The following is a 27,898-nucleotide window of genomic DNA, read 5'->3' as shown; positions in this document are numbered from 1 at the left end:
GGGCTGCAGTCCCGTAAAGTCAGCTGTATTGAACTCCACGCAGCTTGCTTCTGAGATGTGCACAGGATTGCACTGTTGGGTTGCAATCCTACAAGACAGAGGGCCCAACAAACTTTAACATCACCTACATGAGATTTAGGGACGCGGGTGGCACTGTGGGTTAAACCACAGAGCCCAGGACTTGCCGATCAGAAGGTCCGTGGTTCAAATCCCCATGACGGGGTGAGCTCCTGTTGCTCGGTCCCTGCTCCTGCCAACCTAGCAGTTCAAAAGCACGTCAAAGTGCAAGTAGATAAATAGGTACCACTCCGGCGGGAAGGTAAACGGCGTTTCAACCCGGAAGCTGTATGCCGGCTCCCTTGGCCAATAAAGCGAGATGAGCGCCGCAACCCCCGAGTTGGCCACGACTGGACCTAACGGTCCGGGATCCCTTTACCTTTTACATGAGATTTAATTCCTGCCGGGGACTTAATTTGCGAATGGGTTACTGAGGTATTTAAATTGGGATAAATACAAATTAAAACTCGTGTGTGTGTGTTTGTGTTTTGTAGGGTGGGGTGGGAGATGCAGTGTAGTAGTATTCTGACACCTCTAAAACCGCCGCGTGGACCTTGCACCATTTAATTCAACGAGTCTCAGCGACCTGTACAGATAGAAGCGCGCGCGCACACACACGCGCGCACCCCGGGCGTCATTCCAGCAAGTGACGTGCGTCATACGTCACACGCCCCAAGGGTCAGTGTGGCCCCACCCACAAAACCACAAAAGCAGCAGCTCTTCCGCTTTCCCGGCAGCCTCCGGGCGCCTCCTCGGCACACATCGACCTCACCGGAGATAGTCACGAGATAAGGGTGGGCGGAGGGTGTTGTATGTGCGTCGACGCTGGTTGCGGCTCCTGCTCTCGCGAGAGCAGTTTGGGGAGAAGCTCGCGGCGAGTCGGGGCCGTTGGCTCGGCGGTGATTGGCAGGCGGCGCTGGGTGGCTCCCTCGCCTCCCTCGACTCGGCGTTGAAGCGGCCGCCATTGTCGGATCAGCCAGCAGCTGGAGGAGGAGGAAGCAGAGTCGGAGAGCGGCAAGCGGCGGTGAGCAGCTTGTGTCTCGTGTTCCGTATCTCGTCCGGTGGGGTGGGGGGCACATGGGGCGAAGTGGGGGCGGTGCTCCGCGTCGGGGCTGGAGGCGAGGGCCACCGTGTTGAAGCTGGAGGCTCCATCTTGTGTGAGAGTGAGTCGGCAGGAGCCCTTGGCCCAGTTCTCGTTTTCCCTTGTAAGGCTCTGAGGGACTGGCCTGACCTCCTTTATCCAGCAGTCTTGATGGCTACGTGAGCAGAAAATAAAAATAATTCCTCTCAGGCAGGCGTACCTTTTTTCCTTTTCAAATGCTTCCCAACCATGCAGTCGAGGAGGTGGAACTGGAAATTCTCACTGGCTTTCGCCCCATAAGTGTGCCAAGAAAAAAAAAAGGGGGAAGGGACTCGTATTACTGGTTTTCAACCGTAGCACTGTAAACATAACATAACAACAACAACAACACACGGAGTACATATTAATTTGCATTGCCTGTTTCAAAAAGTAACAGTAGGGACAGATATGCAACTAGGTTCGTTGATTTAATTAGTCCTCTCCATAGAGATACATGTGTTATGGGGTTGGCAATAACTATGCAGCCTCTAATACCTCCCCCCCCAACCCTTACCCTTTTGTTACGACATGCTGTACTTCTTTCCATTTGTCTTCATCATCAGGTTTATGTCTTGCCCTTCCTCCCAAGATGTGTACCTGGTGTTATTCCCTATGTTATCCACGTGTCAACTCTGTGACATAGGTAAGGCTGAGAGCAATGGGCGTTGGAATTGAGCCCCAGGTCTCCCTAGCCCATTTCCAGTTGTGCATCCAGAGCATCCGTTAGTTTCTCAGCAGCATTTACACGTCTTTGATTATTTATGTCGAATAAATGCTCTGGAACAAGCTTTGACTCATCTAGCCTTTACGGCATTGCCTTTCTCTTCCTCAGCTACGTCCCATGGGGCAGCTTGACACAGATTCTGGGGCCGCTCTGATTCCCCCCCCCCCCTCAACCAAGAAGCTAATGGAAAGATCCTTGTTCTAGTTTCTCCATTTCCCTTTTCTCATGTCCCATTGTGTGACACTTTGCTCCTTACAGACTTGTTTCCTCTTCTGCAAGGGGGTTACAGAGACCATTGGCATAAAATTGTCAGCAGCCTCACAGGGCTGCAATTTTTGCATGCCTCTGCATCACTTGGTGAAGTTGCCCACAGATGAGTACTGTGTCACCATTGAAAAAGTATTGTGTTTAAGGTGGCATAAGCTGATAAACCTTGGGTTGTGGTCTTTACTCAGAAGTGGCTTTTAATACAGTGGTACCTTTGGTTAAGAACTTAATTTGTTCCAGAGGTCCGTTCTTAACCTGAAACTGTTCTTAACCAGAGGTACCACTTTAGCTAATGGGGCCGTCGCGCCACCATTGTGCAATTTCTGTTCTCATCCTGTTCTTAACCCGAGGTACTATTTCTGGGTTAGCGGAGTCTGTAACCTGAAACGTCTGTAACCCGAGGTACCACTGTATATGAAAATCTTGATGTTACAGTGGTGAACATGAATGTATAATTTGTTCTGCATTTACTACAGTTATGCAATGTAACACTACTCCCTTGTTTAGAACATCCAGCTCACACTTTAAAAGTGGCCGGAGAGAACAGTAAGTTTTGTTTCCTGCAGCACATCCTGAATTAGTGCTAAAATTTGGAGTAGTGCTATCTTACCGGTAAACAGCTAGTTTAATCTGCAGGGAACTAGATCTGTTTTCAGTAACTGCTTTGACTAAGTTTGCTCAAGTAATGATGTTTATCGTATGTGGGTATGTTAGAATTTGCCATGAGGATGAGAAGAATCCTTACATTGCTCCAAGATGGCTGCAGTGACTTAATGGAAGTGTTGTTATATTAGTTTGGCTAAATTAGTGCCCTAGCTTTATGTTCAGACTCCTGTTGGAGAAACATTGAACATGAAGTAGTTCATGATATTTGCTCCCTAATAATTTATACTCTGTGATGTTTCCCCCAAGATGGCCTTCTTTGTCTCAGGATGAGATAATTGCGAAACTGCATTAGAAGGGAGAATGCAGATGTAAAAATTTGCCCCTCAGGAGAAACATTGCTTAATTAGATGTGTTCTGTATGGAACAATGTGTGTTGCAAGTAGGTCTAAATCATCACTGTCAGTGTTGCAAGAGTTTTTTTGGAAGCAATATTGCAGGGAGGAAGTTAGGGAAGTTCTTAGAGCCAGCATCAATAGCAGAGTTTTGTTGGTAAGCTGCAACTTTCTTTGTTGCAATTTCACTTTACCATCTTCAGAATCTGTTTGCCATGTTCTTTTCCTGCCATTGTAAACAGGGAAGGAGGATGGCTTCTTTAGTCTTGCTTAGTTAGAGACAGTTTTGTTTCCTTCTTCCTCCAGTTTTTACTTGTCTGGGGCCAAGTTAAACATTATGGCAGCATGAGTGTGGGTGGGGTGGGAAAGAAAAGCAATACAGTAGTCTTCTTCAGAACTCTTTTTACCTAGATATTTTTATCCCAGTTGGGGTTACAGTCTGTTTTGGAGACAACTGGGATGAAAATATAAGGATGAAGCAGTTTGGTGAAGCGCAGTGGTGTGTCCACTATGTGTCCACTGTCAGCAAGGGTAATTTTCAGCTGACATTTGATAACTTTTACTATATATTGCACTGAGCATCTCTGTTTTCTCCTAAGAACTTCAGCCAAACCCATTACCTAAAACTATCTCTTTCTTGGATACAGAAAAAAGACAAGTGATAAACAGTTTGTATTGTTTTCAACATTGTGTACTCATGACTTTTACATTGCTACTTCATTAAAACCTACTTTTAGCTTCAGGCACCATTCAAAAGACTTTTGTACAGTTATTCAGTCAAATTTATAAGCTGTTCCTTGAACTATTTGAATGACATTAGCAAAGTATCTGTAATTAATCAAACAAATGTGTAATTGGATCGATCTGGTAGATTTGAACTCTCAAATGCCTCCTTTTAAGGCCTCTCATCAAAAGTGCCTTCGAAAACTTTAGCAGCTGATGGGTAATGTGAGAGATAAGATAATGGTTAAAGAAGAGGCAGTGATAAAAATACAGCAACAGACTTAATCAGGGAGAGAAAGAAATAGTGGAGTCTCTTATGGAACTATGTTGGGAATCAGGGCTGCTTAGCTGATTTCTAACAGTAATCGGTCAAACTTCATTGAAGGTAGATACCAGTGAGCCATGCAGAGATGCAGTGCATTTCAAAGTACAGTGGTACCTCGGGTTAAGAACTTAATTCGTTCTGGAGGTCCATTCTTAACCTGAAACTGTTCTTAACCTGAAGCACCACTTTAGCTAATGGGGCCTTCTGCTGCTGCCGCTGCACGATTTCTGTTCTCATCCTGAAGCAAAGTTCTTAACCCGAGGTACTGTTTCTCGGTTAGCAGTGTCTGTAACCTGAAGCATCTGTAACCCGAGGTACCACTGTACAGATGCAGGGAAAAGGAGATTCACTGCTGTGACTGCCCTGATGGTGATAGGGAAAAGGGGTAATTCTAGGAGCATATAGTGACACTTTAGATCCATTGAATCCAAATCCTCTTGTACTCCAGAACTGGGAGAAAGCTATGTCAATTTTAGAGAGTGTGTAATTCCCCTCTCCATTGGAACCAGTGGGTAGGGGTGGTACCTCTTTCAAGGACCCTCCCCCTTCATAAGATTGCTCTGCCCATAAACTTGGAAAAAGTAATGCAGTCCCAAAACTACATGACTATTAACTTCAGTCAAATGGGTAGATGATACAGCAAATATTCTTTAAGTGACTCAGTTCTGAAGTGTACAGGATATTGTTGGCAGGACATGAGCAAAACTTCCAAAGACATCGTAACTTTTAAATGGCAGCAATAAAATAGCAGTTCAGCAGAGGAAAAATATTTAAATGTAGTCATTGCAGAAACAAACATAAGAAAAAATACAGTTCCTTAGAGTAAAATACAATATGCAGAAAATAATCATAAACTTATAGACTGAACTCCAGTTTTGAGCACACTGCGTCTTTTTGAATTTCTGCCCATCTAGTCCTCATCTAGTCTGGATGGGCGCATGGAAGCAGTCTTGGGATACCTGAGTACCTGATCTGGCTTGAGTCCTAAACAAAACATTATTCACAAAACATTATCGTGTGAATACAGCATGAGGCTTCATTACCTCAGACAAACATGCATGTTATGCCTTAAACTTTAGAGTGGAAGGTTATATGTGTATTCTTAACATAACCAAAAAATAAGAATGAGGAAGGTACTGAGACAAGAAAAAGGAAGGAACTGGTTAGATGCAACTGAATGTGCTCAAACCAGAAGGTACTGCTTGATGAAACTTACACTTTTTGCGTCTGCACACTAAACCATCAGTTGTGACTTCTCAGAAGTTGAGGGAAGAGTAATAGGAAGGGAGGAAGGGGCAGTCATCTTTTTAAAAAAATACAAAAGGGAACCTAGGCAGATCATCACCATTTTTTGTCAACTGTTGCCTGTTGTAAATATGTTGAATGAGCAAAAAGAATTTACGTTTGCAGTATAGCACACACTTGGCTTCTGATTGACTTTGGTATGTACAAATGTTAGCATACTGTGTGTCTATGGCCTGAGCAGGTGCTGTGTTGGTGTACTAATGTTCCATGTATAGTGGCCATGGGTTGCATTTAAGCAAGACACGAAGCATGTGCAATGATACCCAGGAAGTTCTTACAGTCAGAATGTACAGTAATAACTGTACATGACTTAGAAAATCACAAAAAGCTCATTCCCCCAAAGCCAGGTAAACTTGTCTGTGCACATTTGTGAGTTGATGGAGTGCTGAAACAGCTCTGTGTGCTTGCTTTTTCTTGTTTTTTATTATGAAGTAAGCTACATTTCCACTAGGTTACACACAGGGTATTTACTTTCAGGGCTGTATATCTTGTGAACAGCTTTTGAAATAGTTTATTTATTACCAAGGTTATATGAGCTGCTTCTAGATAACCAGGTTAATAACTTTATTAGAAGGTAGCAGGTGCTCAGTGTTGACCTTCCCGAAACTTTATTATGATACCTCAACATGTATGACTTTTCTACTCTTGCATATCATACATTTCAGAAATGCCAGCTTGTTTAGGTTTACTTCTAGTAAGTGCTTCCTTGTAGTTTTTAGCTGTGACTTGTCAAGCTTTGACTAGGTATGTATTTGTTACTCCAGTTCTATGAATAATGTCATCTGAGGGGAATGGCTGTCATTTTTCTGATCAGCAGGTAAAACTGTATAGTAAACTGGAACCTCTTTGCCCCAAACTGAAACCACTGTTGTGACATTAATTGGATAGCCACTTGTGCAATTTGGCGTGTTGTTCTTAAAGCCCCCAAACTTCTACTTGTGTTGTGTCTCTTCAAAAAAGTTCAGCAAGTGTTATAGCATTGTCCAGACTTTGATTTTGTTGCTGTTTAGCGACTGTAAGAAGACATTATCCATTACAGTAGACCAAATGATTAAGAGGCTGCAGTTTATTTCCAATTTCTGAAATGTATATATTTGCTTTGTACTTAGATTTAACCTTAATTTGTTGATCCTCAGGTTAGTGTATAAACATTTGTGCAAAGCTTAATGTTACAAGCCATATGAATGCTAAATTTATAACTTGTATTGTTGTATTACTACAAAGAATATGCTCCATTATCTAATTGGAAATATAAATATTTTTTTCATATTGCATAGAATATGGAATCAAAGCCACCAAGAATTCCAAGGAGGGTATCCACTCAGCCATCCAGTTCTCAAAGTGCTAGGACAGGAGCAGGAAATGGAGGAACCAGTTTAACTGACTCATATCTTACAAGAGAATCTTCACTTAGATTGGAACCTGGATGCCAAGTAAGTAGTAGTTGATGGTGATACATGCTTCATTCAGCTTCCGCTTCTGAGTTTCTGCTCAGGAACAAATGAGTGGACTTAAGTTGCATGAAAAGGGGATACCTTGCTAGGAAAAAGAACTTTAATTAATATGTTTAACATGTTAAGATATGATCATGATAAGATGTCCAAAAACATCTTCTGAAGCCTTGATAGATTTATTTAATACCAGAAATTCTGTCACTTGGCAGTTTGTGAATGACACAGATCTCTTCATACTGATTAAACCTTAGGTGTATGTATTAGTCTTTTATACAGATATTAATGGTAACTTTTATATATTAGAACAGTGTTTCTCAAATGTGGGTTCCCTAGCTACTGTTGGACTACAAATCCTATCATCCCATACCACTGGCCCTGCTTAGCTAGGGATGATGGGAGTTGTAGTCCAACAACAGCTGGAAACCCAACTAAAAGTGCGTTCTCAAATGCACAAATCCTTTGTCTTGGACAAAGGAGCCTGAGTGACAAAAGGTGTAAAAGAAGAAAAGAAAAAGGGGAATGAAGTTTACAGCTATTAAGCCTATAAAAAGTATGCTTATTGGTTTTGGGTATTACGCATATCTCAAGGAAATAAATAAAAAAGTGTTGTTAGCTTGATTGTCACATCAGAGTTCTGAAATTAAGGTTTTGTGGAAACAAGCACAAATCCTGCACACCTTTTTTAGAACGGTAAATTTGGTTAAATTAGTATAATCTCCCCGAGTATTATAACTGCAGTGGAAGGACGGGCTATGCATTTTCTAAATATATATTTTTAAAATCTGAACAAAGCATAAGGGCTACATTCTACTCTTTAGTGGCTACTTTATAGGGATAAGCTTAATTTTTATATAGCATTAACTGTGGTAGGCAGGCAAACCATATATATCTTCTCCCTCACAGGATGGGTGCATTAATGTGGGGTAAGGTAGGTTGGGCTATAATCCCAAGGGGTATTAGGGCAGAGATAAAACTTCTTTGCCAACTCAAAAACTGAGATGACCTGTGCTTTGTGGCAGACTTAGCCTAGCCCCATGATAATGATGTACAAATAACACCTTTTATTATTTTCCATATTAGTACATGCCATTTAGCCTTAAACAATATAATGCTATCCCTGTCCCTGTTATTGGGTGGTCCATTGAGAGATCACATGACCATCTCTGAGTGCAAAGCTCACTGAGTTCATTCTGTGACCCGCACTTTCCAGTTCAACATATAAACATTCTTTCTGCCACTTACATTCCTTCCCCACCTGATGGACGGACTTCCTACAGGGCAAATGCAGCACTAGTAGTGCATGCTAGGTATTTGGTGATAAGTTCTTAGTAAAGAAGATTGGCTTGTTTCCATAACTTCACAGTACAAGCAAGCAACTGCTGTACTGCTGGAAAAAAACGCCTTTTTTTTCCTCAATTGCCAACATACTGTCTATATTGTCAATATACTGTCCATAATTAGAATATATATATGTGGCCTTGGAATTTCTCTTCCAACTTTGCTTTTCTGTATTCTGTATGTGTAGAAAGCTAGACTGCATAGTGCAGCATTGCTATTTTAAAGCATTATCCTAAAACAGGGTTTGGCTTCAACTGAAAAGTGGTATTGGGAAATAGTTTATTTTGTAGGTGCTTTTAGCTATCTTTTTTGAAGAATTAGCAGAATTAAGCCTCTAAATATAGAAATGCTTGTGGCTATTTTAAGTTTAGCATTTCTCTGTTAAGAGTAACTTACAAAACAAGGACTTTGGCAGGGATTATAGCTCTTTCTCAGTTTGTTTCCAGTAGATTATATAAGCAGGAATTCTCCTGTGGGAATGTTCTTAAGACTGTCTTACAGGTATGACTACTTGTAAAAAAATGAGTTACATTCCTGCAACACTTTAGAAACTTAGTTGATGCTTCCTGTAAGTAGGAGATTTAACTACCATCCTTCAGTTGAAAGGATGCTTTATTGAATTCAGTGTTATTTGATTTTAAGTAAACATGGGTAGGTAGGGGCTCATAGTCATATTTTCTTAGCCCCAAATAGAACATTTAAAATGCTTTAAGGCCATTTTCTCAAAGCATTTTAAGCTGCTTATGTAAAATAAAAAATAATCAGAGAAATCAGCCAATAGAAAACATATGCAGTCCTCACAGAGGGTGGGCAAAAAACCACAGTTTCCTCACTGTGGTAGGCAGAGCATTCCAGAGCTACAAAGGTAATATCTAGATAGGTGTGTGGCTTGAATCATATTCAAACAGTACAAGCCTGTGGTTCGTACTGGTACAGTGGTGCCTCGCAAGACGAAATTAATTCGTTCTGCGAGTTTTTTCATCTTGCGAAGCACGGAACTGCACCTCTTCAAGCAATGCACCCTGGGTATTAACGGTTTTAAGAAAAAGGAAACAAACTTGCAAGATGTTTTCGTCCTGCGAAGCAAGCCCATAGGGAAATTCGTCTTGCGAAGCAACTCAAAAAACGAAAAACTCTTTCGTCTTGCGAGTTTTTCGTCTTACGAGGCATTCGTCTTGCGAGGTACCACTGTATATGCATATTGAAAGAAATGGTCAGTTGGGTATATTGGACCCAGACACTAAAGTCAAAGCATTTTGAATTTGGTTTGATAGTATATAGGCAGTTACTGCTGCTGCAACAGCGCAGGGTTTAAATAAGTGTTCTTTGTAATACCTGTCAAAAGATGGTTCTGGTTATTGTAGCAGATGAAGTTTTGAAGTCATTTTCATGGACAGCCTATTTAAAGTTCATTGCAGAAGTAAAGCCTAGAAATTATAAAAGCCTGTATCAGGGTAGCAAGTTCAGCGGCATGTCTTGTAATATTCTACAAGACATTCTACAAGTAATATTCTATTGGAATTTTTTGAGAGAGTGATCCATGAACGATAGTGAAACACCTAATGGGTGTTTGGATAATTTCAATGGGATAATTGAAAATGAATATTCAGAGTATCAGAAATGTCAAAATGTGGCCCAAATGAAACGTAAGATGAACAAACTTTGCCTGGCTTAAACCATCTTCCACTTAGGGGCTTCTGGAAAGGCAAACGTGAGGAAGGAAGTGAATAAATGCTGTCATACTGGATAGCTCTTCCTCACAAGGGAATTGTCCCGGACTGTTCCTTACCCAACGTACTGTAACACATTTCGAATATTGTGTTGGGAATGTTGACCTTATATGTACAGGTACCATGTTCCTGGTGTGGCATATAAATTTTATTTATTTATATTACTATTTATTCTTTTATCCCACCCATCCTTCTGAAGGAGCTTGCTATACAAATACAATCAACAGAGAACAATAATAAAACCAGTGTAAAATAAATATTTTTAAAAATGCAGTACAGCAGGATGCCATTGACTGTACTGTAAAACTCCAAATTAGGTCTTGGTTGCCAGTATATCAGTGTTAAGCACACCAGCACTGCTGTACTCCCAGCCACAGGTCCCTGGCAGGCTAATCTTGCAGTTAATTGCAATTCCATTTATTTGTGATGATAGATATGCTTTGCATATTTTCTTTTATCCTGCCTGGTGCAATGTTCAAACCAGCCTCAGGCAGTAGTCACCATGGTGATGCACTGTTAGCAAGATATTCATTCCTCTTAGTCTAACAGAATCTAGTAGAGTAACAGTACTTAACTGTCAGGTAAGTAAGTACGCCAAACTGACACCCAACATTTGCAGCTTTTAAATTGATAGCTTGAGTTCATTTTTAAAGATTTCCATTCTTGGACTAAAGTACAAATCCTACTGGGACACATTCATTTGTGTGATATATATATATATAGTTGTGGTATATCACAAATCTATAAAAGTGATCGTCCTTCCTCCAAAAAAGTACAGGAGTTGCTTCACATTATCCAAAGTGCAATACTCTGGGTACAAACATAGCTTTTATGTACTTATTAAAATCATAAGGATGGTAGCCATAGATGGAACTCAACTTGATGTCTTGAGCAGAAATGTGACCATATTACTTTGTAGGATTCTAGTCGGTTGCATAGTTCCAGTAGAGACTGGGCAATTGGAGAAAGAGAAGCATATGAAAGCCCGTGGAAGCTTCCAGCTTCATCTCCAACTCGCTACTCAGGAACACTTGATCGTCCATGGTCTGGAAGATTGTTGGGAAGCAGAAACAGACTGGTAAGAGCTGTTTGTATCCTAAATATTTATTTTAAATGTTTTCCAAGTTTACAGTCGCATTCATCTAATTTAGTAAGTTTCAAAGAAACATGCAAATGTTATCAGTTGTCTAGTTTTGTGTTAGACTGCAGTTGGATTGCAGAAATGTAGCTTTCTCTTAGGAAACTGAGATGCCTAGAATTGCATTAGAAAAATCCAAGCATCTGTTAAGTATCTGTGCTTAGCCATTATGTACTTTGTAGAATCCTGTTTTGCCAACATTCCCCACAAATTACTTAGTTTTTGCCTAACAACTTCTTCCCTGTAATATTTTGCCCATACCCATTGGGTACGGAAGCTCCGCTTGTGTTCTCATCTGAAGAAGCAGTTAGATTGGCAGTTAGATGAGAGAAGGCATTCTTGGGGTGGCCTCCAAATATGGAGATTAAGTACATCATTTTATATGTTATTTCCTGCAGTGGAAAGGTGATTTGTTTTCTTGTTTTTGTTCAGGAAATGTTGTTGTTTTCTTTTTTTTTCAAAAACAACACTTTTTACATTGTAACAAACAGTGCAAACTTCACTTTTTCAGTATCTGCATTCAGTCTAGAAGTTTCTAACTTTTGCTCTGTGAGTTACATTTCTGTGTAAGTGCTAGAGAACATGTTGTGAGCAGAAAGCAGGGGATGGGTGGAAGAAATGTAGGGAAATTAAGGATGGAGACATGTGTCTGCAGCCGCCTTGAGTCCTTGTCAGGGAAAAAGGTGGGATACAACAACAACAGCAACAATTCTAACATATAGAAATGTAATAAAAAAATAAGCACACAATTATAAATTCACAAGCATATTTATATTTGATATAAATAGTGCTAAATTTAATTTAAAGAGTTGGCATTATTTCCCACACTAAGACCCCAAATTAACTATTAATTTAGATTTAGATGTATATCCTGCTTTAACCATCACAAAGTGGCTTCCAAAAGATAAAATATGAAACCACATAGCTATTACAACAAAATAGAATACATGGAAAAACGCTTAACACCAGCAGAGAGGCATCCTAAAAGCTCTGCACAGCTTTGACAAAACAATGCTACTGCTGCAAATGCTTTGTTGCTAGTAGATGAAAACCTTTCCCTTGGTGATAGTACCTTATAATTCTTCAGATTATTTTAAAATGGGAGGTGGATGAAGGTGGTAACCTGGGGAAAGGCACTCCTACTATATTCAGGGTCTAGGCTGCAGTCATTTACGTTGCAGTCCTGTACACCAAGGGTGGGGATCATATGACCCTTCTGATCTTACACTATTAACATAACCATCCTAACCATTGGGGTTGAAGAAAGCTGGAGTCTAACAACATTTGAATTTCCACAGGTTCTTCACCCCCTGCTGCTGTACATACTTGCCAGGAGAAGCCTCACTGAACTCAGTGAGACTTTTACATGAGTAGACGGGCTTAGGATAGTACTGTTAAGACTTGAAAATTTGACACAGATTCAGCCTAGAATCAAACCAGCAGCTAATGCAGATAAAAAGAGCAGGTGTTAACAAATGTGACATCTGCTTCCAACCAGGAGCTGCACCTTGGCATTCTGTGTCTGATGACATTTTAAGGGGCAGCCGCATGAATGCATAAATTAAAATCCGAGAAGATTTCAGAGCATGTAAGACATTAGCTTCTGAATGTGAAAATGAATGATAGGTTAATAACAGTTTTAAGAGAAACTGTGCTAATTGAACTGTTTTCTTTAAAACCTGTTGAACTGTGAAGGGATTGTGTCCTTGAGAATGGATCTAACCATGTTGTCTAAATAGAAAGAAAAACCTTTTAGTATTACTTAACGGTGAATAGAAATATCAAATCCTGTGTTTCTGGTTGTTGGACTTGGAGCCCTTTGCACCATCTCTGATTCTGAAGCTTGCTCTCAAGTCTTTAAAAAGAGGGAGGGAAGATCACCAATAGATATTAGACTTATTTTTAATACTTTTAAGGGTAAGCCTGCTCTTTTTCAATCTCATTCATACAAGCCCTTTTCATTATATAACCCAAGCATTTTCACTTTGATTTGATTTAATATTCTGCTAGCTTATTTTTTTAAGGCCCAGTATTTTGCAGAAAAGTAGTAACCTTTCAAAACATTGTTTGTAGTCTACATCTTCATCTTCACCTCTTACATCTTCTTGGTTTGGCGAATCTGAAAGAACTCAGGGATCATATTCTTCAAGACTGCATAGCCAGCAACAGGATACTGATTCTAAGAGACCTAAACTTTCTTATACATCTACCTCTAGTGTGAGAAATAATGGTTTAAACACAGTTTCAGGTAAGTGATGTGCTAAAAGGTATAAAATGATGTGTATTTATTTTGTTTTATACTGAAGCTAGCTTCTTGCTATCCATGCTCTTACACAAGAACAGTTGTCTTGTGGAAACTTAAAAATTAACAAATGTTATGGCTTTTTGTGGGGTTGAGTCTATTTCATCAGATGCATATAGCATCAGATACTATTATTATGCTCCTAAAATATCTATTTGGGGCAATGAAATAGATATAAAGCTTTTATTCCACAACCAGAGTTTCTAGTATAGAGTGGCTTTGACTGATCGACAAGTCATGGCAATATTGCCATTACAATAATAATAACTATATTGTTGTGCATAATTTTCAGAAGAGAGAAGTGTATTCCAATCAGGCCTAAAAACACAGCAGTAAATATTGTGTGTTTAAGACTTTTATCAAGGAAGCAACAATACATATGTTTTTCACTTTTTGATTTTAGATTCCCCATGGAGATACAGCGATGTACCCAGATCTTCATCCATGGTACTTGGATCATTAGGAACTGAACTTGCAAGAGAGAGGAGAGAGCTGGAAAGAACAGAACCATCTATTAGCAGTCTTGTGGACTGTAGTCGCAGAAATGGTGATTTTTCATCTTCATCATGTATGTATTGTTTCATTCTATTTATGAGGTTCAGTCTATTATCTGTTTTTGCTTAGATGAAGACACTGTTCTTGGCTCACATGGCAGGATAGAAATTTCAGGGGGTTTAGAATGTTGCTAATTGTGAACGGCAAAGTTTTACTTAAAGAAGCCTTACGGGTTGAATGTATTGGGCCAGTTTTTAAAAAAAAACTTAACTTCTAGTCCCGTAACTAGTTTAAGCTAATAAAATAGCATGATTGAACAGTACTAAGGATATGGCTTCCTAATTGTGCACTGTCTCCAGGGATGCATTTGTGGGAGGAAGGTATGCTCATCCTAGGTTTGGGGGCACATTGGGAATTTTGAGAAAGTGCTGAGGGTGCCAGTCCTAAAATGGCTGCTGCTAAGGGTGTGGCCTATTTAACACAAAATAGCTGTCACATCCAAAAAAGTAGAATAAGAAAAGAGATGGGGGGTGGGAATGGTTCAAATTTGGTCAAAACAATTTCAAAAACTTAGAAATCTTAATTCTTGTTGCTTCTCTTGTCTTCTGCTGGTGTGTCGCTATAGAGAAAATAAAATATAACTGAACCCAGGAGTAATTTTGAATTGCTACAGCCAGCCATACATGTGTATAGTCACAAATAAAAAGACGTAGTTAATGCTGGCTGGCTGGCAGTTGTTGTTGTTGTTGTTGTTGTTGTTGTTGTTGTTGTTGTAATATTATCTTTATGGAATAGAAAAGAATAGAAATACACAGAAAATAAATAAACTTACCAGAGTAGTAGGGCCAGTTGCTACTGCACACTGTCTAATTTCTCAAATGTTGGTTGTGAGAATAAAATGGGGAGGGGGAAGGCTGAACCAAGTACGCTGTCGTGAATTTCTTGGAAGAAGGGCATGCTAAAAATGCAATATATCAATATAATCAACCATGTTCCAAGCAAGACCAAGGGTTGTAGCTCTAGCATACTTACATGCCAATAAGCCCCACTAAATTCAGTGGACTTATTTCTGAGCAAAGATGTATATAATTGGGGTCTAGTTAAAAATGCACTTCTTGAGCTCTAGTTAATAATAATCATATTTGGTTAGTCTTATCTGCATAGCAGTATTTTACAGTTGACTTTTTGTGATTCTTATTATTGTAGATCTTCAGGAAAGATCTTCTGCTTCGTATGCACAGGGAGCAAGACCAAAAGAGAACTCACTGAGCTCTTTGAGGCTGAACACATCCATGAACCGCCAGTTGCCTTCTGAACATCAGTCATCATTACTCTCTCGAGAGCATAGCTGGAATTCAAGATCTAACTATGTCCCAAGAGAAGTAGAATCTTCTGAAAGGAATATACAACCAGAGTTTACCCTTGGTGCCATGAGAAGTGGAAGCGGTTCCTCAAACAGTTCCGAAAGAGTTATGCCATCCCAAAGGTCACTGAGTGAGCCTCCTGCAGATACTGAAGGAAGGCGTACAACAAGACAACTGTTGTCTCGTTTAGCTTCTAGTATGTCATCAACATTTTTCTCAAGAAGGTCTAGCCAGGACTCATTGACTTCAAGACCATTAGGTTCTGAAGATTCAACTGTTCCAAGAGCTCATTCTTCTACCCAAGCTAGTGCTACTAACACAGCTACAACTTCTGAAGGCACAGAAGGGCAGACTCCTGATGTTTCTCAGGGATTTAGCTTTCTTAGAAGACGATGGGGCCTGTCGGGTGTTTCATCAAATCCTAGTTCTGATTCGGAAGCTGAAAGTTACAGACCCGATTCTGAAAGTAGAAATTCAGGTTCTTGGCTATCATCTTCCCTGAGGAACAGGTGCACACCTTTGTTTTCCAGAAGACGAAGAGAAGGAAGAGATGAAACTGCAAGAACCTCTACCTCTGAAACACCAGCTAGATCACTGCATCTTTTCAGAAGAAGAGAACCTGGTGGGGAGGTATCTCTTGAAGCACAAAGTGAATCCCTCAGGCCTGCTGCCAGGCCACCAACACCTGCATTACCTAATGGTGCTACATCTGTTGCTTCTGGGCCAGATTCAGCGCATGGTAGAAGAAATTCAGGAATATCAGGAATGTTTCCTGGTTCTCTCTTCCGGTTTGCAGTGCCCCCAACCCTGGGGAGTAATTTGTCTGACAATGTTATGATAACTGTCGATATTATTCCTTCAAGCTGGAATCAGCCTGATGGACAAGATAATGACAAGTCAAAAATACTATCCTCAAGAGACCCTGAAAGGCTTCAAAAAATTAAAGAGAGGTAAAAGCACTATTTCTGTAGCTTTTTAAATGGAGTTTTAAATTAATTATAAAACTGATACCATGTACAAAGAGATCTTCAACTTTTTTTTTTTTTTGGAAAATGTTGGTTTTGATCCTAAATTGCTCCTCCGTTTTAATTGAGGTGGGGGTGGGGATTTCTGCCAACTTGCCTTCATCTGCAGCCCTGCACACCATTCTTAATGCTCCCCAACCCCCAGGAGCAGACTTAGGGGATGTGCATGGGGCTGTAGATGGAAGAGAGGGCAGCAAGTCTCATTTGGTGAATATCACCTCTTTTGTTCATGCAAGGAATGTTAGGATCCAAGGCAATGTTCCTGGAGATGGTATACGCCCCCTAGTTAATGGTCTCTCTTCAGTGCCATTAATAACTTGGGTTGGGGAAAACTTCGTGATTGTCTTGCATGTGAATGTGATTCAGATTAATGCGTTAACATGTGAAAAGTGTATTCCAAGTTTTTTCTGCATAATAACTGTTTCCTCTTACTTAGCCTCCTTTCCGAGGACTCTGAAGAGGAGGAGGGAGACTTATGTAGAATTTGTCAGATGTCGTCTACTTCTGCTACTAACCTCTTAATAGAGCCATGTAAATGCACTGGAAGTCTGCGCTATGTTCACCAGGAGTGTATGAAAAAGTGGCTACAATCCAAGATTAACTCAGGTAAGGCAGCTCCTTTTTAGGACAAGATTTTTTCTTTGCTCCTGAGTTGCTCTTCCGTGGACTGAAGGCTTGATGCAAAGGGGGCTTCAAATACCTACTTATGTTCCTGTTTCTGTGTGTATATATGACCATAGAGAGACATACCACACTCTTTATGCTAGGGCGTCGCCAACCTTTTTGGATAAAAGGGCATATTTCAAATTTTGAGAGTTGTGGGTTCCAGTAACAAAATGGCCTCTATGGGGGCAGGGCATAACACAAGGTGGCTGCCATTGGGACATGGCTTAGCATAATATTAGATAAGTCATATTGAAGCTTTTCACATAGTTGTATTGTCAGACTGTAAAATGCTTAACCTGTTTAATTTGTTACTGCTATACAACTTAGGCACAAGAACCCTGCCCCCCCCTCTTGCCGACCTATCCAAAGTCTAGGCTGCCCTCCTGTACCCACTTACCTGGAAGTAAGCCCCATTAAAGAAAAATGCTTGATTCTGAGTAGATGATGTATACAATTCTACTGCATTGAACTATACACTGAATTCTTCATGAATGCCTATTCCTTAGTTCCTCCACAGCAGGAGACATGCCTAAATCTCTTTGAAGAGTTTTCACATTTGTCTTTAGCGGGGAGAGGAATTTTGCATAAAATAATTTATAGGGTCTATTTAATCTCAGATGAACCCCTCACAGGAAAGATGGATCCTGGTTGCTAGAGGAAAAAGAAAGGGCAATTTACGGCAATTCAAAGGACTAGAAATTAAGACAGAAGTGGGGAAAGATTTGCAATTATTTAGGACCTGAAGGATTTCTATTCATTTACCAATCACAACTCTGACTTCATTCATTGGCTAAAACCACTGACGGGTGGGAGCAGCCAGGCTGAGTCATTTCACAGAAATTGGCTTGGAAGAGTGCCTGTGTACTGTTTTGTAACATTTTCTTGGAAGGGCTAGAGATACACTTTTTTGAAAAGAGAAAGCTCAAAGAGTCCGGGGCTCTTTGACCAGTGAAGGACTTTGCTAGCACTGCGTTAGCAACCTGCCCCCTCCCTCTTATATGAATCTGTACATAAATTTATACGCTTCAATGAAGGAGAATATGATGATGCTAGTAAGTGAACTGCGAAACATAAGTAATGCAGCTGAAATTTTGGCTGTTTGATCACTGGCACCAGTGTATTCTGCCTTGCATGTTTATTTTTTATTAATGGCTCAGTTATATAAACAAAGATAAACCTATCTTTCTGTTTGTTAGTGTGCTTTCATATGCCCAGTTGACTCAAGAATGCCTTCACTCTGAAACAAAAAGTGTAACTCCCTTGTTCCCTTAGGTTCTTCACTGGTAGCAGTAACTACTTGTGAGCTGTGCAAAGAGAAGCTGCATCTCAATCTTGACAATTTTGATATCCATGAGCTTCATAGAGCACATGCAAATGAACAAGTTAGTATATTTTGGCTAATTTGGTAAGTGTCAGTTTTGTGCTGTGATTCGGGACACTTTTTTTCCTAGAAGAAAATATCAGTTCAGGTCAAATTTGATACTGAATTTTTAATTTTCCTAAATAAATCATAAACTTACATTTGATATCTGCAATGCCCATTTAGAATAACATTCTGTCATATGTGTGTATATTTTGGGCTGTGTGTCTGTGTGTTTGTGTTCTAATTTTTTAATTTTGGGGGGCGGTAACTCAGTGAGCATCTGCTTTGCATGCAGGCAGTTCTGACTTCAATCCCCAGCATCTCTAGGTAGGAATGGAAGAGACCCCCGCCTGAAACCTTGGGAGTGTTGTTGCCAGGCTGTGTAGACAATGCTGAGCTAGATCAATCCTGTGGTCTGATACAGTATGAGGCAGCATCCTATGTTCCTAAGACACAATGCAAAACAAAATAAATGGGAAGCCAGAATGAACATCATTGATAAAGTGACCTCACTTGCTGAGTGGTTCAAGATAAAAGTTGGGATTATGGAATAGCAGAAACAAACTGTCTTCTGACAGTGGCAGTGCAATTTTATCTCAAAAGATGTCTATAGGATGAACTCTTAATAATATGTCTGTGGAAGCGTCCTCCTTCCTCCACGCTGACCTTCCCTCATGGAGTCTGAAGGGAGAGTGTAGTTCACCTGAATGCTGTCACAATCCTCCATGCTCAGTGAGAGATTGTGTAGCTTTCTAATAACGGGGAGGATTTTCAGTCTGAAGCAAAAAGTGTTACGTACTTGCAGTTCCATTTCCCATGCACTATGCGGAAGGTCATGGGAGGTGATAGGACCAGACACCATTAATGAATATCTGAGTAGGCTTTAGACACACTTAGAGAGGGCAGCACTAGTTTCCATTGATAAGTAAGGAGACATCAATGGGGCATTAGTCATAAGCAGTGTGTGTGCTGATGCTGAATATATTTCCCTTCTACAATTTTACAAAATAGGCTTAGCAAGAGGTGCTAGGAGAATTTTTAAAGACGAGGGGTAGATCTGAGAACATTTTTTTGGGGGGGTGTTGAAAGGCATACATGTGCAAATCTACCTGCCAACAAATGAAATTACTAGTGTCTTTGACAGAATCCTCACTGTTAAATAGGTATAATATACTTGTGCATCTTTCTAACCAGTATTCAGATGAAACCTTTTTGTGTCTCATATTTATTACTATATAAACACCAAGTTGTATTAAGCTTCAATATAAGTTTTATAAATGTATAATGTATTTTGCTTCTGTTTTTTAATACTTTATGCTTATTTGAATCATTACATTTAATTTAGATTAGAGTTTGAGTTTTGAATATTTATCAAGGGCACCCTTTGTTTCGCAGAAAGGAGCCCAAAAGACTTCCCATTGTTTAGTGCGGCTCTCAGTTTTCAATTTTCTCAATAGTGTCTACTTAAGTATAGAATTAGTCATTTTAGTGAGGTGTTCATTTACTTGGAAGAACGGTCTTTACAAAGCAGTTTCTTTAAAAGTGCAATCATGTTAAGATTGGAATCTTTGATGGATATTAAGCAATAATGCTCCTGCATGTGCTGGGATAAAATAATCAGTGTAAAACAGCACTCATTGTGCATTTAAGACAACTTAAATGTTTGACTTGATGATACCCTCTCTCTCCAGGCAGACTATGAATTTATCAGTTCTGGGCTTTACCTTGTAGTATTGTTGCACTTGTGTGAACAGCGCTTTTCAGATATGCTGGGAACTACAAGTGAGGCCAACACACGTGTCCGGGTAAGTAAGTGGTGCAAACAGCTTCTGTGGCAGAAGCAGATTGTGACACCTGTTAAAGCATGTTTTGATATTTTCTTAAATTTTGTACTGGTCAGAATCAAAAGCCACACTCCCAGCTGGGGCTTTCTGCTCATTCCTGCTGCAGTCTCTCATGCCCCAAAGTTGCTCACAAAGGTCTGAAGACCCTCTGGAGATGTTATATAGGAAATGCAGCCATGTACACATGTTCTGTTGGCACAAGTCCTTCCTGCTTGCATATGGGGTTCTAGTTATTTCCTAAAGTACTGCTTAACAAACAAAGCCACACACATTGGGGAGATTAAATAGGCATTGGGTAGTATCTGAATGTAATTTTAAAGTTGATTAAGAGTACGTTAAGGCAGCATTTCCCAGCTTTGGATCCTCAACTGGACTCCGTTCTTCTCCAGCCAGCACTACCACTTGTTCGGGATGATGAAAGTTGTAGTCTAGCAACATCTTGGGATCCAAGGACAAGAAAAAGCATATAGCAGGAGTGGGCTACATTTCCTTTGGAGCAATGTCTCTGAGTTTGTGTGTCACATGCAGAGAGTAGGTGGGGCCAGAGCTGATGGGTGGAGCCACAAACTAATCTGGAATAAAGGCTGTCCTGCATCCATGACTATCTCAGATAAGAATTCTCAATCTAATACAGGTCTATCTGAAGTAAGACCCACTGGGTTTTATATGGTTACATTCAAATTGGTATATAGAGGGGTTTTTTTTTCAGTGCAACAAGCACATACAACTACTGGTCATGCAAGTAATAACTTCCTTACTTTACTATGCTAGACACACATTTATGGAAAAGATGTTCTTGAACATCTGGGAATAAAAATACTACCAGCACTCACCGATTTATCTTTACCAAATAAAACACTACTCCAAATTATTCTGAAATTGCATCGAAAGAGAAAAAAGGAGGAAGTGATGGGGTGGAGGAATGGGGCAGCTTCAGGGGCATTGGGGGCCATATAAAATGAGGCTGGGGGCTGCATGCAGTCCCTAGATTGCAGATTGGCCACCTGTACTGGTACATTACTGCTAAAGGAAAGTGGAGGATAAGCATAACCTCCATGAACATGCATTAATTTTTCTATTCTAAAAAGTCTCATATGCCTATTTGGGCTCATGAGCATCATTGTAGTTGCCCTTTTTTCCAAACTACGAAGCCCCATGCAGCCTCTGCTTGTAGATAAATTGACCCACTGCCTGTTCTATCCACTTTCCAGTACTTGATACCTTTTTTGAGCAGACTTTGTTATATTTTTTCTTGATTGACCAATAAAAATCCCTAGAAATGTGCCTGTTTGGGAAAGGATTTTATTTTATCCTCTAGCAAAGTCCCCTGGATGGCTGGTGCTACCAAGATTGACTAAATATGCAGGAGTTAATGACAACTATCTATGCAAGTTTTTCTCAACACCCACTCCTTCCTGAACAAGGAGTTTCACCTAATGATAGATTTCATTCTGTTACAATTATAGTACTTAAGCAAGATTTTCTTACACTCTTGCTTGCTCAAAGGGTGTCCTTGACAAATATTCAAAAAACTCCAAATCCAGTCATTCTAAATCATTGTTCTAGTTTTGGATCTGAAGATCTGCATGTATTTCCGTGAACTAAAGACGGTGCTCATCTTTATAGTAAACTAGACTGAAACTTGCAAGTAGGTTCACAGTCAACATATGTCCATTTCTAAGGCCTAGCTCATACAGTACTTTTCTACATGCAGTTAATAACTTCTGCATTAAGAAACTTAACATGTGAATTGTTGGGTCAGTTTTAGCCATGCACATTCCCACATTTTTGTGGAGAAACTTACATGTGTGAATTTCTGGCTCACAGATACAGATGGTGTTTCCTGGGCCTTTTTAAAGCCTCTGCGATTATCAGTATCCCTTCACCCCCTTGGCCCAGCTCACATGTTTCTCTATAGGTGTGCATTCATGGGGATAATTGGGACTCTTCATAAGCAAGATAGACAAAAGAAAGTATTATATACAGCACATAGTCATTCTGTGGAATCTGCTTCCACAACAGGTAGGGATGGCCAACAGCTTGGATGGACAAGGCTGTGTCCTACCTCCACTATTGGAGGCTGCATGCCTCCTACTACCAGTTGCTGGAAATCCCATGGGTATCTGGTTGGCTACTGTGAGAACAGAGTGCTGAACTACATAAGCTATTGGCCTGATGTAGCAGACTGTTCTTATTGGGAAAACTTAAATTCTTCCATGGCATATATATGCTTTGGGGTTTATGAATTGTTTTACAGGCCTGCGGTGATTTACAACTTTTAAAACTACCTTATTTCTGTATTATTTCTAGTTTATTAATCTTGCAAGGACTCTTCAGGCACACATGGATGATATTGAAAGTAGGTGGCTTCTGCTTGTTTTAGTTTCATTTAAAAGTCAAAGATGAAGTTTATTCTTGTTTCATATCTTGCGATGTATAATGCTGAGTACTTGGCTGATGTGCAATTTTCACGCAGCTGTGACTGGTATACCTAATAAAACTGAAAGGGAAAAGAGTCCATTAAAAGCACTCATTCTTGACTGGATTGTTCCCTTTAGCAAGACCATTCTGAATGAAACCTCTTACCGTCTCAATCTGACTTTCAGGTGGACATTAGGAATTTGTCTAGCTGTCTCCTAATAACGTAATCAGGTTCTCAGGAGTGTGTACTTCTATAATGAAATCTTAAGTAACTTGTAGAGAGGTGTCCTTTAGAGGTAATAACGTTTTTGGGAAGGGCTGCTGCTTTGTAGGTGATGACTAACTTGGTCATGTCTAGTATAAACCACCTGACTTTCTGCTTGCATTTTGGACAGAATATGCATTAGCCAATTATAGCACCAGTAGAATAGCTGTAACTTACATTGCATGTTCATAGTAATCAGTCTCTAGTATGTATCTATGCTGAAGTGTTAGTGAGGAGGGCCTGAGATCTATAGTTGCTTTGCCATACAGTCTGTGGTGAACCCGTTAGTGGATCAGCAAGAGGAAAAAGAGGTGAGCATTTACAGTTGTTAAACTTGAAGTTATATGTAGTTTCTTGCTCCCTGTAAACCCTACAGCTGTACATTCCCATGCCCCCTTTTCTCTTCCCAATGAGTAGGAATCCCAATAGTCTTTGATACCAACTGAAGTTGAATTAGTCCAAGCTGTGTGCTTCTTTTGGTTCTGCTTGAGCTGATGAAACCCTGATTACAGCAGAAAGAAGCCAGGAATTTGTGAGCTGGCTCGTAGAGCAGAATGTCTTCTTCAGTGTTTGTGCAGAAATGCTTGTATTTGTAGAGAGGAGAAAAATAGTATTGCCAGGAACCAGCTGCCTTTATTTTTCTCTTCCTTGAAGCTCTCTCATATGTTCTTATTTCAGCCGTGCTGCTCTTATGGAGCAACACTATCTACCCTCCTTTAATCAGTTTCCAATAGTTGCAAATCATTTTGCTGCCCTCTTTAAATACCATTTTCTAGTTTGCTGCTCCTACAGCTATAGCTGTTTGGTATAATTTATTCTACTTAATGGATTTTTTGCTTCCTTTTCAATGAATTTCGGGAATGTGTAGGCCACTGACACACTTTGGGTGGGAGCAACTGGTTTGGTAGCTATTTAGAAAATGTATTATACTTTAAACACAAGTGATTCAGTCAGACTCTTCCCATATGAACTGCCCTGGACCCTGCAATCGTAATCAGAGGCCCTTCTGCTGCGTGTGCCACCTCCACGAGAGGTCTGGAGGGTGAAACACGAGAACAGGCCTTTTCTGCAGTGGCTCCCCTCTTGTGGAATGCTCTCCCCAGGGAAGCTCACCTGGCACCTTCGTTACATATCTGTAGGCGCCAGGTAAAAACATTCTTCTTCTCCCAGGCCTTTGGCTAATTAAACAATCTATGGCCTTTTAAACTGGGGGGGGGGTATTGTTTTTGTGTGTTACTATGGTATGTATTTTTGTGGTTTTTTTATATTTTAAACTACCCTGTAATCTTTGAAGGACAGTATAGAAATTTAATGAAGAATAATAATTGTTTAGCAACTTTTCCTTTCTGAGGGACGTGGATTTAACCTTTGCTTCTGCTGAAAGTGTTTCAAAATGTCATTTATTGTTAATATAGTGCCTTCCATGTACATGTATTTGTACATCAAATGAAAGCAAAATCACACAGTGCATCGTACAAAGAGTTATATCCAGCATAAGCATACTTTGAATAAATCCGCAGTAATAATTGAATTAAATTAGAGTGTATTGATCTTAGTGAGTCTGCTCTGAGTATGACTTAGTTGGATAGAACTCATAGACTTCCTAGAAAACTTTGGACTGAAATGGTTAAAATAGAAACTAGGCTATTGTGGTGATTGGGAATTTCCTCTTAAATGTTGCTTAAAGGATACAATTAATGGGTACAAAAAAAGTATGATGGTCTTATTTTAACAATTAAAAAAATAGGTTACCTTAGGACATTTCAGAAATACCTGACTTCTCTGATAATTTTCAATTTTTTCGTCAATAAAATTGAAAGCTTTACCCCCACCCACGCATTGGGTTTAAAACACATTTGCTTCCATTTACTTCATGGTGCTCATTAAATATTGATTTCATTTTAGCATAAGCATGTGTAGGTGTTTTTCCATTTTCAGTTCAAGAGATAAGATTTGTGTGTGTGTTGTGAAGCATGACTGTGGTTTTCAATTTAGGAAGCATTCTATTTGGAAACACTTAATTAAAATTACATATATGCTATGTTAAACATGTTCGTGTTCAAATTAAAAATTGCTTCCTGTACCTTAGAGTTGTAGAAAGGTTTTTGATTGGGTTGTGTACCTTCAGCAGCTTCTGATGATGATGATTCTGAAGATGGTGAACTCGACAGAACACTTGATGCTGCATAAATGTGAATGGAAGGACCGGGTGGATACTCAACTGGCACAAATACCATCAGTATGCATATGTTTTGTAAAACACTGAATGCTATTAGATTTCTGACGCATTGCTGAATTCAAAAATTTGCTGTTGCACATTGGTATCGAGAGACCTGCAAGTGTGTTGTTTCTCCTTTGAGATTATGACATGTATGCCTTCTTCTAAAGTAACAGATTTTTACGTGTAAGGCAAATGATCTCCTTTTGTATAAACTTCATACAAGTAATCAGTTAAACTTCTGGAAAATGTTTCTCAACTTTTGCTCTTCTACTGGCTCTAAGTGGTAACATTAAAGTGTGTTTGCAAGTCATGGGGAGGAGATAGTTCTGTGTTAGCTTTCCATTTTAAAACACCTTTGGGAAGTCTCTTTTATTTTGCTTCCAGTGTTAACCAAGGTTGAGTGAGGGAATGAATGGGTTCTGTGAAGTTAGTGTTAAGTTTCTAAGTTTTTCTTGAGGAATGTTTAACTCAAAGCAATAAATTTGCAAGGGGCTACTAATAAGCGTTAATTATGGCTTTTATAAGTATTGATTTTGAAACTGCTGATTATATTTGATAATAATATTGTGTAGAAGTTCCGGTAAGGAATTGCAGCTGTAAACACTTGCATTTCAGCATTCCTGGAAGGAATAAAACTTATGGTTTAGAATCTTAACCAAGCTATTTATCTTAATGAACCTTTTTTAGAACCCACATTCACTGCTGAAGCACTGGTTATCAATGTGTTTTCTAGTGTTGTCACTTGTTTGTTAAATAAAAATTACAATGCATACGAATTGCCTGCCTTCTTAAAATACAGTAGATAATAGTGTACAACTTGTCTTCTAAACTGCAATCTGCATTTAAGTTCTTTAAAATTCTGGGGAGAATTCAGCCTTGTGTTCTTCTGATAGTTGATAGTTCTGTCTACACAGGTCTTTCAGCTTGTCAAGACAGAACATCCTCCGCGCCTTCAGGAAGAAAGGATTGGGAGTAGTTGACATTGTAGGATGCTGCTCATTATGTCACACACCATGGCCACTGGTGTGAATGAAATTTAGCATAATATGCAGGCCAAAAAGCCACAGTTCCATAATGCAGCAGGTATTGCAGTATGAAAGGAACATTTGGAAGACAGGATTGAAGTGCCAGAATTAAAATCAAGAAAACTAATGAATTCCCCATATCTGAATACAGACCTAAGATCACCTTCTGAAACCTTTCAGCAAGGAAGGAGAGGCTGCTATTTCTAATCCTTTGCAGATGTTCTATATAGTATGGTTTAAGTTTTGAAAGCTATTTAATGATCTAAGAACTGTAGCCATAATCTCCCCCCCCCCTTCTAACCTTGGCAATTGCTGTAGCCGTTCTGATTCAGGGAGAATCTCTGTAGTAGCATAGAGAGCAGTTGGCAGCGAAATCTAGATGGCCCTACTGTGAACACAGAAGGTTAGTAAACCCAGTTTAAAAAACGCAAGTCACCAGGATAAAACCTGAAATGATTTTACACTGATGTTGATGAGCTATATAAAACTCCCCTTATGACATGTTCAGAATTAAATTCATTTTTAAGTAATATGTATTTAGTGCCACCTTTCTAACCAAAATTGGATTGCTTTTTCCGGTGACTGGCATGCAGTTATTTGAAGACTTACTAGTGTTAGATCAGTTAGGATGTGATGTCTATGGTAAAGTATTCAAATGATTGATAGCTTATTAAGTGTAATTGTGCACTTAAACCCACAGAGATGTGCAATCTGTTTAAGTGCTAGTTCAGTTGAGCTACTAGTTGCAATTTAACATATGGTAAACTTCTGCATAGTATTGTCCCCTGCTCAATCCTTTCAGGAATTGATGGTGCTTACTCTCTCAAACACACATCTTTCAGTACTTTGTTATTGTTTTACTATAAACTGCTTTATTGAACTACTTAATGTGTATAATGCTAGGAAGGCCTAATCACCTTTAGTCCCCCCCCTCCGTTTGATTGCTGTGGACCCCAGCAGCTATTTGATGTATTTGCAAACTGGTTTTTGCAGGTTAGGAATATTTCATGAGCCATATACTTCTGAATGATAATGGGTTCAGTTGTCCTGCAGTATGTTATTCCTCTCCCTCTATTTCCTTTTTAAAGTTACATTTACTAGCCACAGATGATACCATATGCCTCTATTCAAATGAATGAGAAATGGTGTCTCAAACTCCTAAGCCACTTTGGGTTATCCTCACCAACATCTCAAAATAGGGTCGAGAGGAATAACAGCATTTTGCCTGTATAATTTTGTTTATATGGGTATACACTTTAACACTAGAATGCATTGTTTGATTTTGCAAAAGAAAGCATGACTATATTTCTGCAGGTACCCTCTCTCCAAAAATAACCGTTACAGAATGCAGTGGAGCATGTTGGACCCCATAGATTTCCCCCTCTATGGATTAATGCTTCTCCATGGTGGTTTTACTTCAGCACTTGAATTAAGATGCTTATAGTACTCAAACCTGCAATACTGATTTATTATTTGCAATGCTCTTTTGAAAAAACAAATTCTCTTTTATTTACTATAAGCACCATATTCCTGCTAGGCATCTTTGTTTTGTTTTTCCAGGGCTTCCTGATAGCACAGTGAAATTCTCCTAATTAATGTCAGGTTTTGTTTAACACTTGAAGAAAAACAACAACAACCCCAATAACACTTTTTGGAATATGGCACCAAGAAAATACATGTTTATTTCATACTGGAGTAATTTAAAATCAAATTTTTGTTTGGGTTTCT

At 39.6% G+C, this 27,898-nt stretch overlaps 1 protein-coding gene and 1 long non-coding RNA gene across 10 annotated transcripts; one reads left to right on the top strand and one right to left on the bottom strand.

Annotated features, from left to right (window-relative positions):
- The first annotated feature begins 736 nt into the window (after positions 1–736).
- Positions 737–25,921, top strand: MARCHF7 (membrane associated ring-CH-type finger 7). Of its 9 annotated transcripts, none has more exons than XM_083578977.1 (12): positions 737–1,081; positions 6,797–6,952; positions 10,961–11,119; positions 13,253–13,427; positions 13,885–14,049; positions 15,183–16,290; positions 16,802–16,971; positions 18,304–18,413; positions 20,086–20,199; positions 22,549–22,597; positions 23,923–24,070; positions 25,056–25,921. In XM_083578977.1, exons 2-12 carry the CDS (start codon positions 6,800–6,802, stop codon positions 25,060–25,062), a joined length of 2,358 nt encoding a protein of 785 aa, XP_083435103.1. In that variant the 5' UTR covers positions 737–1,081; positions 6,797–6,799; the 3' UTR covers positions 25,063–25,921. The 9 variants fall into 9 exon arrangements, 7 of the variants coding, with proteins under 7 accessions (XP_083435103.1, XP_083435100.1, XP_083435097.1 ...); XM_083578975.1 differs by lacking the exon at positions 23,923–24,070 and adding an exon at positions 1,741–1,820 and having other exon boundaries at positions 798–1,081; XM_083578972.1 differs by lacking the exon at positions 23,923–24,070 and adding an exon at positions 1,741–1,820 and having other exon boundaries at positions 846–1,081; positions 25,053–25,921.
- On the bottom strand, positions 6,596–12,927 carry LOC310746180. Its single transcript, XR_014540509.1, has 2 exons — positions 9,501–12,927; positions 6,596–9,238 (listed from the first exon to the last, which is right to left on the bottom strand). It is a non-coding gene; the product is annotated as an uncharacterized lncRNA (long non-coding RNA).
- Positions 25,922–27,898: the final 1,977 nt, after the last annotated feature.

Source organism: Podarcis filfolensis, assembly GCF_964270895.1.
Source record: "Podarcis filfolensis genome assembly, chromosome: 1".
Lineage (NCBI taxonomy): Eukaryota > Metazoa > Chordata > Lepidosauria > Squamata > Lacertidae > Podarcis > Podarcis filfolensis.
The sequence above is the reverse complement of the archived record's forward strand: the minus strand, read 5'-3'. Positions and strand labels throughout refer to the sequence as shown.

Coding starts and splice junctions, on each gene's coding strand:
- MARCHF7 (XM_083578977.1), top strand. CDS start 6,800: ATGGAATCAAAGCCACCAAGAATTCCAAGGAGGGTATCCACTCAGCCA. Junction 13,428..13,884: donor TGGTTTAAACACAGTTTCAG/GTAAGTGATGTG, acceptor TTTTGATTTTAG/ATTCCCCATGGAGATACAGC. Junction 18,414..20,085: donor GAGCACATGCAAATGAACAA/GTTAGTATATTT, acceptor CTCTCTCTCCAG/GCAGACTATGAATTTATCAG.